This window comes from Lipotes vexillifer, unplaced genomic scaffold, assembly GCF_000442215.2.
Source record: "Lipotes vexillifer unplaced genomic scaffold, Lipotes_vexillifer_v1.1 scaffold712, whole genome shotgun sequence".
Taxonomy (NCBI): Eukaryota; Metazoa; Chordata; class Mammalia; order Artiodactyla; family Lipotidae; genus Lipotes; species Lipotes vexillifer.
This window is the reverse complement of record NW_006775660.1, coordinates 532,437-548,603: the sequence shown is the minus strand read 5'-3', so window position 1 is coordinate 548,603 and position 16,167 is coordinate 532,437. Positions and strand designations below refer to the sequence as shown.

Sequence of the window (16,167 nt, the reverse complement as noted above, 5' to 3'; positions counted from 1 at the left end):
GTTATAAAATTATATACCCAATTATCAAGTACATGTAGAAAAACCAAAAGCTTTCTTATATACCAGTAATAATCTGGAAAAAAAACTCCCCAAAATAAAACAAAATACAAGAAAACTCATAATATGTATTAAATATCAATAAATTTTACAGAGATATAAAAGAATAGGTAAAGATATACATGTAGCTTTTAAGTACAAAGATAATTCTGTAACAGTTACAGCTTGCCCCAATTTCAATCAATATATTTAATAAAAATCTCTATGGGGTGGGGGGAAGGGGGTACTTTACAAAATAACTCTTAAGTTAATCAAAAAGGAAAAATAAGAGTAAAGGAACCTTGATCCAAAACTCAAATACAGGGCTTCCCTGGTGGCGCAGTGGTTGAGAGTCCGCCTGCCGATACAGGGGACACAGGTTCACGCCCCGGTCCGGGAAGATCCCACATGCCGCAGAGCGGCTGGGCCCGTGAGCCATGGCCGCTGAGCCTGCGCGTCCGGAGCCTGTGCTCCGTAAGCGAGAGGCCACAACAGTGAGAGGCCCACGTACTGGAAAAAAACAAAACAAAACAAAACAAAACTCAAATACAAAAATTTTCCGAATGCATCACAGACCTAAATGTAAAACCTATAACTATAGAGTATCTAAAAGAAAACATAAGAGAAAACCTATATGACCTTGGATTAGGCAAAGCTCCCTTAATTCAGACACAAAAAGCACAAACCATAAAAGATATAAATTATAAAGTGGACCTAATCAAAATTCAAATTTTCTGCTGTGAAAAAGTATAAAGGACAATATTAAGAGAAAGAAAAGCCAAGGAATTGAAGAATACATTTGCAAAAATACGTATCTCATATGGAACTTGTTCACAGTGTAGAGAACTTTCACAATTTCCTAATAATAAGAAAACACCCAATAATAGACACTTTAAACAGACACTGCACAAAAGAAAGACAGGGATGGAAAATAAGTACATGAAAAGATGTTCAACATCGCTAATCATTAGGAATTGCAAATTAAAACCACAATGAAATACTACTACATGTCCACTAGGATGGCTAAAATTTAGTAAACTGACAATATCAAAGGGCTAGTGGGAATGAAAAATGGTACAGCCACTTTAGAAAAGTTTGACAGTTTCTTAAGAAGTTAAACATGCACTTAACCATACAACCCAGCAATTCTACTTCTAGGTATTTACTGAAGAGAAATGAAAAACATATATCTATCCCAAGATTTGTATGTAAATGTTTGTAGCAGCCTTTTTAATAATTATCAAAAACTAGAAACAATCCAAATGTCCATCAACTGGCAAACGAAAAAACAAAGTGTGGTGTCTCCATACAATGAACTACTACTAGAAATAGAAAAGAATGAACTGATTAATGTAACAACTCAAAAGCAACATGCTAAGTGAAAGAAGCCAAACATGAAAAATGTTAGATAGTTCAACTTAAAAGACATTCTGAAAACCACTGGGACATAAAACAGATCACCCCCAGAGTGGAAGTAGTGGGAGAGCACTAAGTGGCAAGAGGGAACTTTTTTTTTTTAATTTTATTGAACTATAGTTGATTTACAACATTGTGTTAATTTCTGCTGTACAGCAAAGGGACCCAGTTACATATATTCTTTCTCATATCTTTTCCCCTCATGGTTTATCACAGAATATTGAACATAGTTCCCTGTGCTATACAATAAGACCTTGTTTATCCATCCAATATATAATAGCTTGCAACTGCTAATCCCAAACTTCCAGTCTTCCCTCCCCCATCCCCCCTTCCCCTTGGCAACCACAAGTCTGTTCTCTATGTCTGTGAGTCTGTTTCTATTTTGTTATGCTCATTTGTGTTGCATTTTAGATTCCACATATAAGTGATATCATATGGTATTTTTTTCTCTTTCTGATTTACTTTGATTACTATGATATAATCTCTAGGTCCATCCATGTTGCTGCAAATGGCATTATTTCATTCTTTTTTAATGGCTGAGTAATATTCCACTGTATATATACACCACATCTTCTTTATCCAGCCATCTGTTGATGGACATTTAGGTTGTTTCCAAGCCTTAGCTACTGTAAACAGTGCTTCTATGAACATAGGGGTGCATGTGTCTTTTCAAATTAAAGTCTTGTCTAGGTATATGCCTAGGAGTATATGGCAACTCTATTTTTAGTTTTTTTAAGGAACCTCCACACTGTTTTCCATAGTGGCTGCACCAATTTACATGGGTGGCTGCACCCAATTAAACCAACATTGCAGGAGGGTTCCCTTTTCTCCTCACCCTCTCCAGCATTTATTATTCGTACTTTTTTAAATTAATTAATTAATTTGTTTGTTTGTTTTTGGCTGCGTTCGGTCTTTGTTGCTGCGCACACACTTTCTCTAGTTGCAGTGAGCGGGGGCTACTCTTCATTCCAGTGAGTGGGCTTCTCGTTGCAGTGGCTTCTCTTATTGCGGAGCACGGGCTCTAGGCATGCGGGCTTCAGTAGTTGTGGCTTGCAGGCTCTAGAGCGCAGGCTCAGTAGTTGTAGCACACAGGCTTAGTTGCTCCGCAACATGTGGGATCTTCCCGGACCAGGGCTCGAACCCGTGGCCCTGCACTGGCAGACGGATTCTTATCCAGGCCCCGCCCATCGCGGAGCACAGGCTCCGGACGCGCAGGCTCAGCGGCCGTGGCTCACGGGCCCAGCCGCCCTGCTGCATGTGGGATCTTCCCGGACCGGGGTATGAACCCATGTGCCCTGCATCGGCAGGCGGACTCTCAACCACTGTGCCACCAGGGAAGCCCTGGCAGGCGGATTTTTAAGCACTGTGCCACCAGGGAAGTCCCTATTTGTAGACTTTTTAATGATGGCCATTCTGACCAGTGTGAGGTCGTACCTCATTGTAGTTTTGATTTGCATTTCAAAGAGGGAACTTTTTGATTTTTAGTAGTATGTGATAAAAGCTGGCATTCTATATCTGTGTGGAAAGGAAAAACTATTCAGTAAATGGTATTAAAAACTAATTACTGGGGGCTTCCCTGGCGGTGCAGTGGTTGAGAGTCCGTCTGCCGATGCAGGGGACACGGGTTCGTGCCCTGGTCCGGGAAGATCCCACATGCTGCGGAGTGGCTGGGCCCGTGAGCCACGGCCGCTGAGCCTGCAGGTCAGAAGCCTGTGGTCCGCAACAGGAGAGGCCACAACAGTGAGAGGCCCACGTACCGCAAAAAACAAACAAACAAACAAACAAACTAATTACTGGAACAAAATTAATTATGATTCCTACCTAATTTTATGTCTAAATAAATTCCAAACAGAGCAAAGGTTTTCATTTATAATTGCATTACAGATTTTGTAAACAAGCTCAGATTAAAAATATAAAATATCCTGTTTGTACAATGTGTAGTAAGTTTAATTTTTTGAGGTTAGAATATATAAAATAGCAATTGTGATAAATCAAGATGAGTCAAACATTCAATTATTATTATCCACACAGTTCATTTTCTTTCTAGTTATCATGCCATTAATACCTGCCTCTTGTGCTCACCGGACAATCTGCCCATTGTTTGTGAACAGCTGGTCAACTTCTCATCCCATTATCACCTTCTGCTGTTTTCACATTTGAAATAACCTGCCAAGATTTTCCTGAACAACAATCAGACATCTCTTCTGAGGAGGCAAAAACAGCCATAACGTAGTGCAACTTATTCATTTCTCAAAGTTATCAAGTACCCAGAAGTTGAAGGCCTGACCTGAAACAAGATAATCACAGCCCCAGATTCCAGAGAGCTTACAGTCTGGTGAAGAAGACAACTAAACATGTGATTAAAATGAAGTGAAGAAAATGAAAAGACAACCCTCAGAATGGGAAAAATATTTGCAAACAAAGCAATCGACAAGGGATTAATCTCCAAAACATACAGACAGTTCATGCAGCTCAATATCACAAACCACCCAATCAAAAAATGGGCAGAGGATCTAAATAGACATTTCTCCAAAGACAACATACAGATGGTTAAAAAGCACATGAAAAGATGCTCAACATCACTAATTATTAGAGAAATGCAACTCAAAACTACAATGAGGTATCACCTCACACCAGTCAGAATGGCCATCATTTAAAAGTCTACAAATAATAAATGCTAGAGAGGGGTATGGAGAAAAGGGAACCCTCCTACACTGTCGGTGGGAATGTAAATTGATACAGCCACTATGGAGAATATGGAGGTTCCTTAAAAAACTAAAAATAAAGCTACCATATGATCCAGCAATCCCACTCCTGGGCATATATGTGGAGAAAACCATAATTCGAAAAGATACATGCACCCCACTGTTCACTGCAGTGCTATTTACAGTAGCCAGGACATGGAAGCAACCTAAATGTCCATCAACAGAGGAATGGGTAAAGATGATGCGGTACATATATACAATGGAATATTATTCAGCCATAAAAAAGAATGAAATAATGCCATTTGCAGCAACATGGATGCATCTAGAGATTATCATACTAAGTGAAGGAAGTCAGAGAAAGACAGATATCATATGATATTGCTTATATGTGGAATCTAAAAAACGGCTATAAATGAACTTATCTACAAAACAGAAACAGAGTTACAGATGTAGAAAATAAACTTAAGGTTACCAGGGGGTAAGTGGGGGGGGTAAATTGGAAGATTGGGACTGACATATACACACTAGAATATATAAAATAGATAACTAATGAGGACCTACTGTATAGTACAGGGAACTCTACTCAATAGTCTGTAATGGCCTATATGGGAAAAAAATCTAAAAAAGAGTGGATACATATATAATAGATTTGCTTTGCTGTACACCTGAAACTAACACAACATTGTAAATCAACTATACCCCAGTAAAAATTTTTTTTAAAAAAATGAAGTGAAGAAAGTCAGGATATGGCAAAGTGATATGGGAAGAGACAGCAAGGGGACCTAATCTAGTCCAGGAAGCAGAAAAGTCCTCCCTTTCAAGTTCAGTCCTAAAAGATGAGTACGTTCAGTGGAGTAGAAGTGTGGAACTAGAGATGGAAGGATAATGGATGGAGAAAGTTCTAGGCAGCAAGGAGCACTGAGGAGAAGCTGAAGAGCTAAATGAGGATATGATCATCCAGAACCTTAGGGGACATTTTAAGGAATTTGAACATCATCTCATAAACAGAAAAGTGACATCCAATAGCCATTCAGATCTCTAGTTATCACTTAGGCTGTAGAATGAAAAATGAAATGAAAGATCATAGATGTGAAGTAGAGAGCCCAATAAGGAAGCAGTTATACAATAATTGAGGTTAGAGATAATTAGGCTAGAGATAATTAGCTTTCAACTAATACTAAAAGAAAGGAAGGCGTAAAGGTAGATAGATGGGAAAGACAGTGGCTAGAAGCGAAAAGATCTGGCTACAGGTGTGATAAAGTTAAAGTGGAGAATTCAGTTTTTAAACTTGAGCGCTGAGATAAGGAGCATAAATGGAAAGACAAATTTGGGTAAGGAAGACAATGAGTTGTGAACATATTACTCTTACGGTTCTATGGACCACCTAATAGTGGTCATGTCAAGGAGGCAACTGAATACAAAGATCTAAATCTCTGGACTAAGCTAAGATTTGAGGAGTGCTAACAATACATATAAGAAAACTAACAGGGTCATTAGCAAAGCCACAGAGACTACTACTGTAAGAGGGCCCCAAACTAAACCAAACGCCAAAATAGCTGCAGCAGAGATAAGGAAAATGGCAGGGGACGCTAAAAGGGGAAGGACAAATGGAACGTAAATTGTAAAACTGTTGAGTGGAGTGAAGGTTAAGGGACCATGCCTAATCTTGGGGTTTTTAGAGACCTTTTGAAGACTGTGAACAGCTGGTTACCTAAGAATTAATGATCTGAGATTATTTGCTCCTCACAGAAAAAGCCCTCCACATAGACACACTGAAGCACACATGTTAACTGAACAGAATCTCCTACATACAGAGCAACATTTTTAAACCTCACCCTTGGACTCACTACTAATTTGACATGCATCTGATAACAGAACTTTAATAAGGTACTTGCCTGCATCTCAAACTCACATCCATCTTTTTGAACCAGTTCTCTTACAGGCATACCCACATTTTTTCAAAAAATGCTTATTCTCTCCATCTGAAAGCATAAAATAACATGTAAATTCTCCTTTCTTGCTATATATTTGAAAACCATGATGCCCTACCATATAATCCCTCTTAAAATCTTCCTTTCATGTCCAGGAGTACCAATCATTTCACCACTAAAATCACTTCATTTCACTACTACAGTAGTCTCCAATACCCCTGACTCTACAAATTTCTCAGCCAATCTCTCCTATAAATGCTACTAAAGTAATATTCCTAAAATACCAGTTTGAATATATTATCACCCTACTAAAAAACTGTGCCTTGCTGTTGCCCACAAAATGAAGTCTGAACTCCTTATCCAGACAAATAGAAAGCAGTTTATGGCAGACTTTCAACTGCCATGCAATCCTATCTCACAACTTTGTACAAAATCATCAATCCCAGCCAAATGGTTCTTCTCACAGACCACTGAACATGCCAGACACACTCCTGTCTCTACAATCTTGCTCACACCACCCCTCCTGCCTAACAAGCCTGTCTCCATCATCTCCATTTACATAAGTCCTAATTTTCCATCAAAGCCCAGTTCATTTACTTGGCAAACTATCTCACATTGCAAGGTACAATTCTGGATGAAGGAGATTTAAAAATATTAACATGGTTTGCACAGTAGTTTAGAGAGAGAGCTCTGAGGTCAAACTATCTAAAGATCTGAAACCTAGATTTACTACTTATTTCATATCCTTCAGCAAGTCACTTAAATTATTCTGAGCTTCCGGGCTTCCCTGGTGGCGCAGTGCTTGAGAGTCCGCCTGCCGATGCAGGAGACGCGGGTTCGTGCCCCGTTTCGGGAAGATCCCACATGCCGCGGAGCGGCTGGGCCCGTGAGCCATGGCCACTGAGCCTGCGCGTCCGGAGCCTGTGCTCCGCAAATGGGAGAGGCCACAACAGTGAGAGGCCCGCATAACGCAAGAAAAAAAAAAAAAAAAAAAAAATTATTCTGAGCTTCCATAAAGCACTTTCAAAAGTCTACTATCTAACTAAACTTTAAAGAAGTTGTGAAAATTAAATAAAAATCTATATAAAGTGCTGAGTATATAGTTCTATAAATGTTAACCCTTGTTCTTATTTTTGTTGTTTCTGTCCTCAAGAAGCTTATATTCTAGCACAAATTGCACCTAAGTACTCACTGCATCAGCTTGTGGCCCATCTCAAAAAAGCTTGACAGAATTTACTAATTCTGACATTTTCATTATCCTCAAAGGAGAAAACCAAAATTATACTCTTCTGGTTTCTTTTGTATTAATTAAATTATTTTCATGATAAAAAGTTAAATATTTTCAAATAAAGTTAAATATTTTAAATCTACAATTCAAAAAAAATGTACAAAGTTTAATGTAGCTTCAGAAATAAAAATGTTTAAAGGGATAAAAAATTAGTTTAGTTGGTAAGAGTGTACATTTATTATTAATTCTCCTTAATCACACACACACAAAGATTTTATATAAGCCACAATTATTTCATCAGAATTCTTTTTACTCTAACTGAAAAAGTATCATTATTTTTTCAATATCCTATTTTAAGTAGTTTATCTGTAATCTGAAACTTTAATTCATTTGAGGATGGTGAAAAATTAATGACATTTACTATAATAACTGTAAACCTCTGACATATAAACTTCTTTCAGCAAGTTAGTATGGTTCATACTAATACCAAAAATTCTCAGAAACCAGGATACCAATGGGAAAACTATACAGGTTATACATACCCATGAATTCAGTGAAACTAAACGTGTCCAATGTGTTATACAGGAAAGAATGGTTAGGAACTAATATCCCTACAAATGCCTACCATATAACAGGCTCATGTCATGCTAACAACAATGCTGTGGACACCGATAATAACAGATAAGTATGAGCTCGAAAAGATTAAGTGATTTCACCAGTGTCCCACAAATAGGAACAAATCAAAATAAGGCTAAAATTTAAGATCTCTTCTTGAAAAACATACCACAACAATAGGGAGAAAAAGAACTAGAAACATAAATTCCACCTTTAATGTAACTAGGAGATACTGTAACTGTAACCTGAGATATAATTTATAAAGATAGAACGTTGATGGTGGAATGGTAAATGACCTGGCATAAATGGAAGAAGGTTAAGGTAAGTCCCTATAGAAAGAAATAATGACAAACAACCCTGTTTACTCTGCAGCACCCCAGAAGGGCTTAGAAATGGGACGTGCTGGGAAAGGCAAGATGAAAGAACCACACTGCTTCACCCCCCACCCACGCTCCCACCCCACACTCCTAAGGGAATGAGAGGTGTTCAGCAAAACTGAATCACACCATGGCTCCAGCCTCAGGGGCGACACACACAGAGAAAGGGAGAAGCGAGTGCTGGTATGAAAACAAGGAGACTAAGTGAAAATTTAGAAACTGGTGAGACTTGTAGTAGCTTTCTTCCTCCACCCAGCACTAGAACTCTGCCATCAATACTCAATACTTCTGCCAATCTTCTCCTCGCTCCATTGTTCCACTTATGCAGACGGACAGAAAAATGAAGGACCATTATTTGAAGAAACTGAAAGCCTTCTTAACCACCACCTAGAGAAGAAAAAATAAAGATAAAAACAAGGGAGTTCATTAGTCACTAAGCTATGCTCATGCATGCCCAGTGAGCTTTCAATCAGTTCCGCAACATTCTCTTGAATATGAAGGAACTGCTGAGGATCACACAGATCTGAAGAAAGCCTTCAACAACAAAAAAAAGAGACCAAAACAAACAGAAAAAAGAAGAACCAAAAACAATGCAAGGCATGGAAGAAAATGTCAAAGGAACTGTAATTAATATCCTTTTTTTTTTTTTTTTTTTTTTTTTTTTTTGCGGTATGCGGGCCTCTCACTGTTGTGGCCTCTCCCGTTGCGGAGCACAGGCTCCGGACGCGCAGGCTCAGCGGCCATGGCTCACGGGCCCAGCCGCTCCACAGCATGTGGGATCTTCCCGGACCGGGACACGAACCCATGTCCCCTGCATCGGCAGGCGGACTCTCAACCACTGCGCCACCAGGGAAGCCCTAATTAATATCCTTGAAGAGATAACGGAAGATGCTGTACCCATGAAAAAGAAACAAGATGCATTATACAGAAATAGAGAAGAGCTCATAAAACATTTTTTTTAAAAAGATACCTGAAATTTTAAAATTCATTGAAAGGATTGAAATCTCCCAGATAGGACAAAAGACAGTTTTTTGGAGATCAAATTTCTCAGCACCAACATTGGAAGCCAAGCAATAAAGGAACACCTCCAAACTGTTAAGGAAAAATGATTTCCAACACAGAAATCTCTCAACAGCCCAACAGTCAAGTGTGAGGGTAAAAACGAAACCCCTCAAAATATCTCATGCACTCTTTCACAGTAATAGTAGAGAAACCAAAAAGAAGGAATAAACTAAAAGGAAGGCATGGGATCCAGGAAAAAAGGGACTCAACAAAAGTAAAAAAAATTCCCAGAATGTCCCAAAACACCTTTGCAGCAGGCCTAAACAGAAAACAATCCAGAATAAAGCAGGAAGGACAGCTACAGAAGGGATGACTACAGGAATAAGTGGAAGTGGTAAGTTTATGTGACAGATTTGACCATGTGGAAAATTGTACTGAGAAGCATTTTACAGAGCTGCTGGAGGATACAGAAAGACAAAACTAAGCAAATGAAAAAACAAGGCATGAAAAGCAAAAGGTTACACGAGAAAACTAAATCATAGTAAACTACTATCTCAGCAGTGACAAATATTTGGTTGGAATGATGAAAACTCTCAACATGAATTTAACCTGAAATTGCAGAATAACAGTATTAGAAAGATGCAGGAAAAGCCTAGTTTGAAAAATCTTTTAACATCTATCCCTTTAAAATCATTGATAATTACCTCAAATTTTTCAATTCTAAGGAAAGCCTCTATTTTCATTAAATTCTGTATCTACACTTTCAAGGCAAAAATTTAGTGAAATGCCCTGGTTTTGTCTTGGGATACTTCACAGGGTCATTTTAAGGAAATAAGGTAATAAATGCAAAGCAAAAATGCTAACAAAAATTAGAAGATCTATACAAGTTTTACTGGTTACTGGAATCAGTTAAGGCAGCTTATTATCTAGTAATATGTTTGTTCTATTGTTTGCTATAATTCTTTTTTTTTAATATTTATGTATATATTTATATTTATTTTGGCTATGCCTGATCTCAGTTGTGGCACACGGGGTCTTCGTTGCAGCATGTGGCATCTTCAGTTGATCTTTACTGCAGCATACAGGATCTTCTAGTTGCAGCATGTAGACTTCTTAGTTGCAGCATGCATGCGGGACCTAGTTCCCCAACCAGGGATCGAACCTGGGCCCCCTGAACTGGGAACACGGAGTCGTACCCACCGGACCGCCACACAAGTCCCTGTTTGTTGTAATTCTAAATGTTGGACACCTTCAGCACATGTCCACTTTTACCTTCCACATTTACCAGTTAATAATTTATTCAGTCTTACAGGAAAATGCGCTGCAAACTCTTTAGTAGCTTACCTCTTTATACATCAAAACTTTTATTTCATAGTTTTAAAAATCTAGGACTTCCCCGGTGGCTCACTCGCTGGGAGTCCGCCTGCCAATGCAGGGGACACAGGTTCGAGCCCTGGTCCGGGAGGATCCCACATGCCGTGGAGCAACTGGGCCCGTGCACCACAGCTGCTGAGCCTGTGCTCTAGAGCCCATGAGCCACAAGGGCTTAAGCCCAGGCGCCTGGAGCCTGTGCTCTGCAACAAGAGAGGCCACCATAATAAGAGGCCTGCGCACAGCAGCGAGGAGTAGCCCCTGCTGGCGCAACTGGAGAGAGCCCGTGGGCAACAATGAAGACCCAACGCAGACAAAAATAAATAAATAAATTTTAAAAATAAAATAAAAAATAAATTAAAAAATAAAACTAATTTTTTAAAAAATCTAAAATGTTTTGCACTTTTCTTTTTATAAGAAATAAATTTAACTTTTACTTGATGACTCAGGCTGTCATGCAAGTCGGCTACAGTACTATGACTAGATGGCCTCAGAGGTTTTAAGTCTGTAAGACATCAGCCCTTATGCTAATGGACCTAGACTGGTATGCTTTTATAACCTTCCTGTTCATCACTCTTAACTTTCAGATCTACTGTCAACGATCCTTCCTCTAACTGGATTGACCCATCTTTTATTTACTATGGGGTTAAAAAAAAATCACCATGCTTCTGACTCAACATTTACTAAATGCCCTGCCTTTCATACACACACTTTCATTTAATCCAAATAACTTCTGTTAGAATGGTAGTCAATGTAAAAATTTAGCAGTTCTGACTAAAGACTTAAAAAAAAACTACTACAAATAAATACAGGAATTTAATTGCTTAATGGAGTTTGGGGGCTGCATCTTTTGGATGGTTTTGGGGGTTTTGTTTTTCTTTTGAGAGAAGGATTTATTTTCCTTGCTTTGGTGTCTTTATAACTAATTTCCAGTTCTGATCAAGATTGGTCAATCAATGATCTATGGGATAATTGTGGGAGTCACTGAACTATCCTATGTGCTATCCTATCAACTATCCAACTTAGAGCAATACCAAAAAGAGGTATATACTTAAAACTACAGACACGTGGTCATCCATTCACTAAGACTTTCACAAAAAACGCAGAAAAATGAGAAATGTATTGCAAATTAGGACTTTTATATTTGCAATTATGTCTATATTAAATGCATGTATATAATTTTGTTATTTTAATACTTCTGTTGCTTAAAAATTTTCTTAGTTGAATAAAACAGAACCTCAATTCAGTTAAATCTGAACTTCAGGATATGAGTACTTCCCAAATTAAGAGGTAAAGATTTTCACCATTAAATGTATCACCACGACACTGAAAAGCAATCCTTCTCATTGATTTTTAGTTATTCCTCTATAAAATAGCAGCATTTCCATAAAAAAAAGAAAATCTTACCATAGTGTTACTATCTAGTCACTACTCAAAAAACCTACATAAATCATGGAATAAAAGCTATCATTGCTTATATTCAGGCTTAATAATGTAAGCTGTAGCCTTCAAAAGGAGGATTCTAAATGTAACTTAAAAGACTAGAAAACTTTCTCTTTAACAGCCATTTCACTTTAAAAGCAATTTATGTGCTCCAGAGAATTGTTAAAGAATGCTTACTTATTTATTTTCAGCCATTCCAATACATCGACAATGTTATACCCATATTTACGTTCTCATTCAAAGAACTTAGAAGAGCAAATACACTGTTTATACATCACAAATAAGACCGATATTGAGCTGCAAATGCTGACTTCCAGGCACTTTCAAATTTTAAATGTAATTATTAAAACAAAATTGCTTTAAAATACTAATCACCTAAAATCCCAGACTAAAAGTAGTATAAATTCCATCCTCAAAACCACTTTCCTAGAAACAACACTCTCCAAAGCTGAGGGATCCTTTACCTTGTGCCAGAGTACCTGATGCCTATGCTTAGATGTCAAAGCTTTGCTACAGGCAAAATATCAAAAAAGTAACACTGTTGCTACATATTCGTGCACATTTTTAAAAATTGCGAAAATATGCCTTTCTAATTCAAACATAGAGAATCTTTCATGATCTAAGCTACCATTTGATCAGCAATGCTAAAACTGCTTGACATTTCATTTTTCCTAAAACAAACAAAAATACTTTCACAATACTGTGTATCAATGTACATTTATAATAAAGATCACTACCTGCTTTAAGCTTTTGATCACATAAAGATCTAATTTTCAACCAGTCTCCACGTTGTGCCACTTTCAAAACTGTGTATCAAACATCTAAATAGGTAGGACCATCTATTTTATAGACATACTTCCTGAGAATTATATGACTAGCCTACTTTTTAAAAGAAAACCGCGCAGTCGTGTCTGAAAAGAACGCTTAAGAAGTTGCCTTTCTCTGATGCTAAAACATTTTGCAGCAAGTACTTGGTCTGGCCAAAAAACGTCAAGGCTCCTGATTTTATCATTTGCTGCAGGAAAAAAAGAATATGGCCGAAAATTCTTTCTGAAGGGTGGTATTTCAAACAGGACCACTCACAACACTTAAGAATACGGAGCGGAGAGGAGGGTGGAGGGAGGGTACCTTATGAAACAGCACACTCCGGGCCCTGCACACTACCTCATTTCCCTAATAGGGATGAAAAGCTCAGGCCTCTGGTAGCTTCCAGCTGACGCCAATGCTCTCCACACCCCTTTTTTTGACAGGATTTTCTGGCGTTGGAGCCTGTGTCACAAATACAAATTCCGTGATCACGTCTAAACGGTCTAATAATCAAGCATCTTCTACAGGATCAAACCCTTCGCGATCCCATTCCCTCCCATCTCCCTCCGTAGAGAAACACACCTAGGCGGGTCCTCTACATCGAATTCTACAAATCCTGCCGCGCATTATCGAGGCACAAACGATACAGAAAATAGATTTCAGCTATCCCCCTCGGTGCTACCGAAATTACAGGCTCAATTTCCTGTCCCCATGGGGACCGCAAAATCTCCGAGGGAGAACCGGACGCCTCCCGCCCCCTCCAGGCTGGCGCAAGCGGCCCCCGCGCTCCCCCTGCCTGGGCCCCGCGGGCGCGAGCGGGTGGCGAGGACCCGGGGCGCCCTCCCTTCCCCCCACCCGGCGCCGGCACCCACCTCTCGGCAGCGGCTTCATCTCCCCGTTCTCCTCGCGGGCTGCCCCGCCGGCCTCGCCTGCCCCGCCGAGGCCGTGCCTCCTCCTTTCCTTCTCTCGCTTCTCCTTGGGTCTGCGCGGCTTGGCGTTGGCTGAGGAGGCGGCGGCTGGCAGCAGGAGATGGTGAGGCTGAGCGTGCAGCAGCGTAGGAGGGACCAGCAGTTTGCGCGGCACCGGCTGGGACGAGGAAACAGAGACTGAAGAGGGGACGGCCGTGCCAGCGGAGAAAGAGAAATTGCTCCGAGCAGAGGACGGGGAGGGGGCAGCAGACAGAGCGGCGAAGCTCCAAGACCCAGGGCTGCCATAGCTCTGAGGCGAAGGTGCCGCGGAAGACTGCAGCTGCCTGCTGTTGCCGCCGCTGCCTCCTTCTCCGTTCAGTCTCCGCGGCGTCTTCTTCTCCTCAGTCCGGATCTTCTTGGCAGACAGAGGACCCGGCGGGTCCCGGGAGGGGGGCTGCAGCTTGGAAAATGGTTCTTTCTCCGAGACGGCGGCGGGGGCGCAGTGCACTAGGCTTGGCGGTTCCGCCATTTTGCGCTCCTGTTGTATTTACTCTCCTCCGCTCGCAGGCGCGGGGCAGGGGCGGGCTCTCCTCAGGGGGCAGGGAAGGGGCGGAGCGGCCGGGCCCTCCATTGGGCGAGCCACGCTGAGGGATATCTTAAGAACCAATCAAAAGCGCGAGTCTGGAGCCGAAGTTGTTGGGGGAATCGCCAAGCGTACCAGTTTTGGAGGTCACAGGGCCGCGGGGCGCGGCTAATGGCGGAGCAAGCTGTGAGGGGAGGGTCGTCCAGTTGTCGTCAGTGTGAACGCGGGTGCCCAGTGAGTGTCTGAGAGAACCCCAACTCCAGACCCCAAAGTCTGACCCGGCCCCGCGCTCGTCTCTGCCTCGTCGACTTTGTCTTATACCACTGTCCCTTCCTTTTTCCTTGGGGGGTCCTTTTGGTCCCTCCCCTGCCTTTTCCCGCTCAGAAAGCCGAATTTCGCAGATTCTCAGCTCCGAGGAGAAAATTTTGCCGGAAATTAAATCCTTCCTTCTGTTAGGCAGTAGTCGATTGATGGGAGGAGCTAAAAGTCACTTGGTGTCCTGACAAGATGTGTTACTCTTTTGCTAAGATCGTCATCTCTAATGCTTTGAGGGAAATAACTTCTGCACACCTAGAACTTTCGGATTACTACCGAGCTTGAAGGTAAGACTCTCCTGGAGAATTTTTTTTTTTAAGCGCTTGTGATTAGACCGTTAAAGATTTCAATTTTATTATCATTATTATAACGCAGATTTGCTAAGAAAAATGCACTAGCGATATTTATAGATGTTTGAAAAGCAAGTTTTTTTTTAAGTGTGTATTTTAGCGTTTAGTTAGCAGTCTGAGTGTTCGATGTTTTGTAAGCGCGTGCTGTGATTTGTACCTTAGAAGATAAGGAATTTGAGGAGTTGGGTTACAGTAATTGCAACCAAGTGAAGAGTACGATTATAATTTTACTCTAAGGTCTTACATGAGACCAAGAAGTCAAAGAACCAGATGTAAAAATAAAAGTAGTCAAATGAGATGACCAGTCAGAGGATATTTTGAGTACCAAAAGGTGCCCTAAGCTGCCTGTAACTTTGTGGAAAACAATTAAAAGTAACTTTCCAGAATTACCAGTTCTCGTGACCTCATGAAGTTGGAATTCTTTATTTTGTTTTCACTTTTGAGGGGTAAAGGGGATTGGTTTTAAGAATATTTTGGAGTCAAAATTTAATATTGGTTTATAGACTTTTTTTGAGGCGCGTCAAATTTTTAAAGTAATGAAAACTATTCACTGTACTTTAATGCATAGCAATGAAAGCAAGTGTAAGCTGTGTAGTTGGAATTGACTGACAGTAGATGTCTTACTGAAAAGTGTGGACAGAGATTATGGGGCTGGAAATCATCTGCTACTGACTAGCTTTGTGACCTCAGTCAGGGTGTTCTTTATCTGTCTGAACTTCTGTTTCATTTATTAAGTGAGTATATTTGATTACATGATTACTAAGATCCCTTCTGTGCCCTAAACTTCGGCTGTATTTAAGAAGCTTTTCAAAATCACACTGAAATCATTGCAATTAAAATAACTTCTTAATTGTTGGCCCTCCAGATATGAGAGTGTCTCTTATATACATAATATAGTGCCTGTAAATTTGCGCCATTTATACTCTTATATTCCCTGCAGGAGTCTGGAAAATCTGACTCCTTAAGGGCCCAGCTAGTGTGGACTCTCACCTGAATTCGCTACTAATTGCACTATATTATTTTATACACTCTTATTAAGGCAGACCCTAAATTTATAGAGCCTGAGCAAGAGTGTGGTTA

At 40.2% G+C, this 16,167-nt stretch overlaps 1 protein-coding gene across 1 annotated transcript in view; it reads right to left on the bottom strand.

Annotated features, from left to right (window-relative positions):
* RSBN1L (round spermatid basic protein 1 like) overlaps window positions 1-14,412 on the bottom strand; it is a 64,181-nt gene extending 49,769 nt beyond the window's left edge. Inside the window, exon 1 of the mRNA XM_007450089.1 lies at window positions 13,804-14,412. Within this exon, the coding sequence (XP_007450151.1) occupies window positions 13,804-14,368 (565 nt within the window). The 5' untranslated portion in view covers window positions 14,369-14,412. The remainder of the gene's footprint in view (window positions 1-13,803) is intronic.
* Window positions 14,413-16,167: the final 1,755 nt, after the last annotated feature.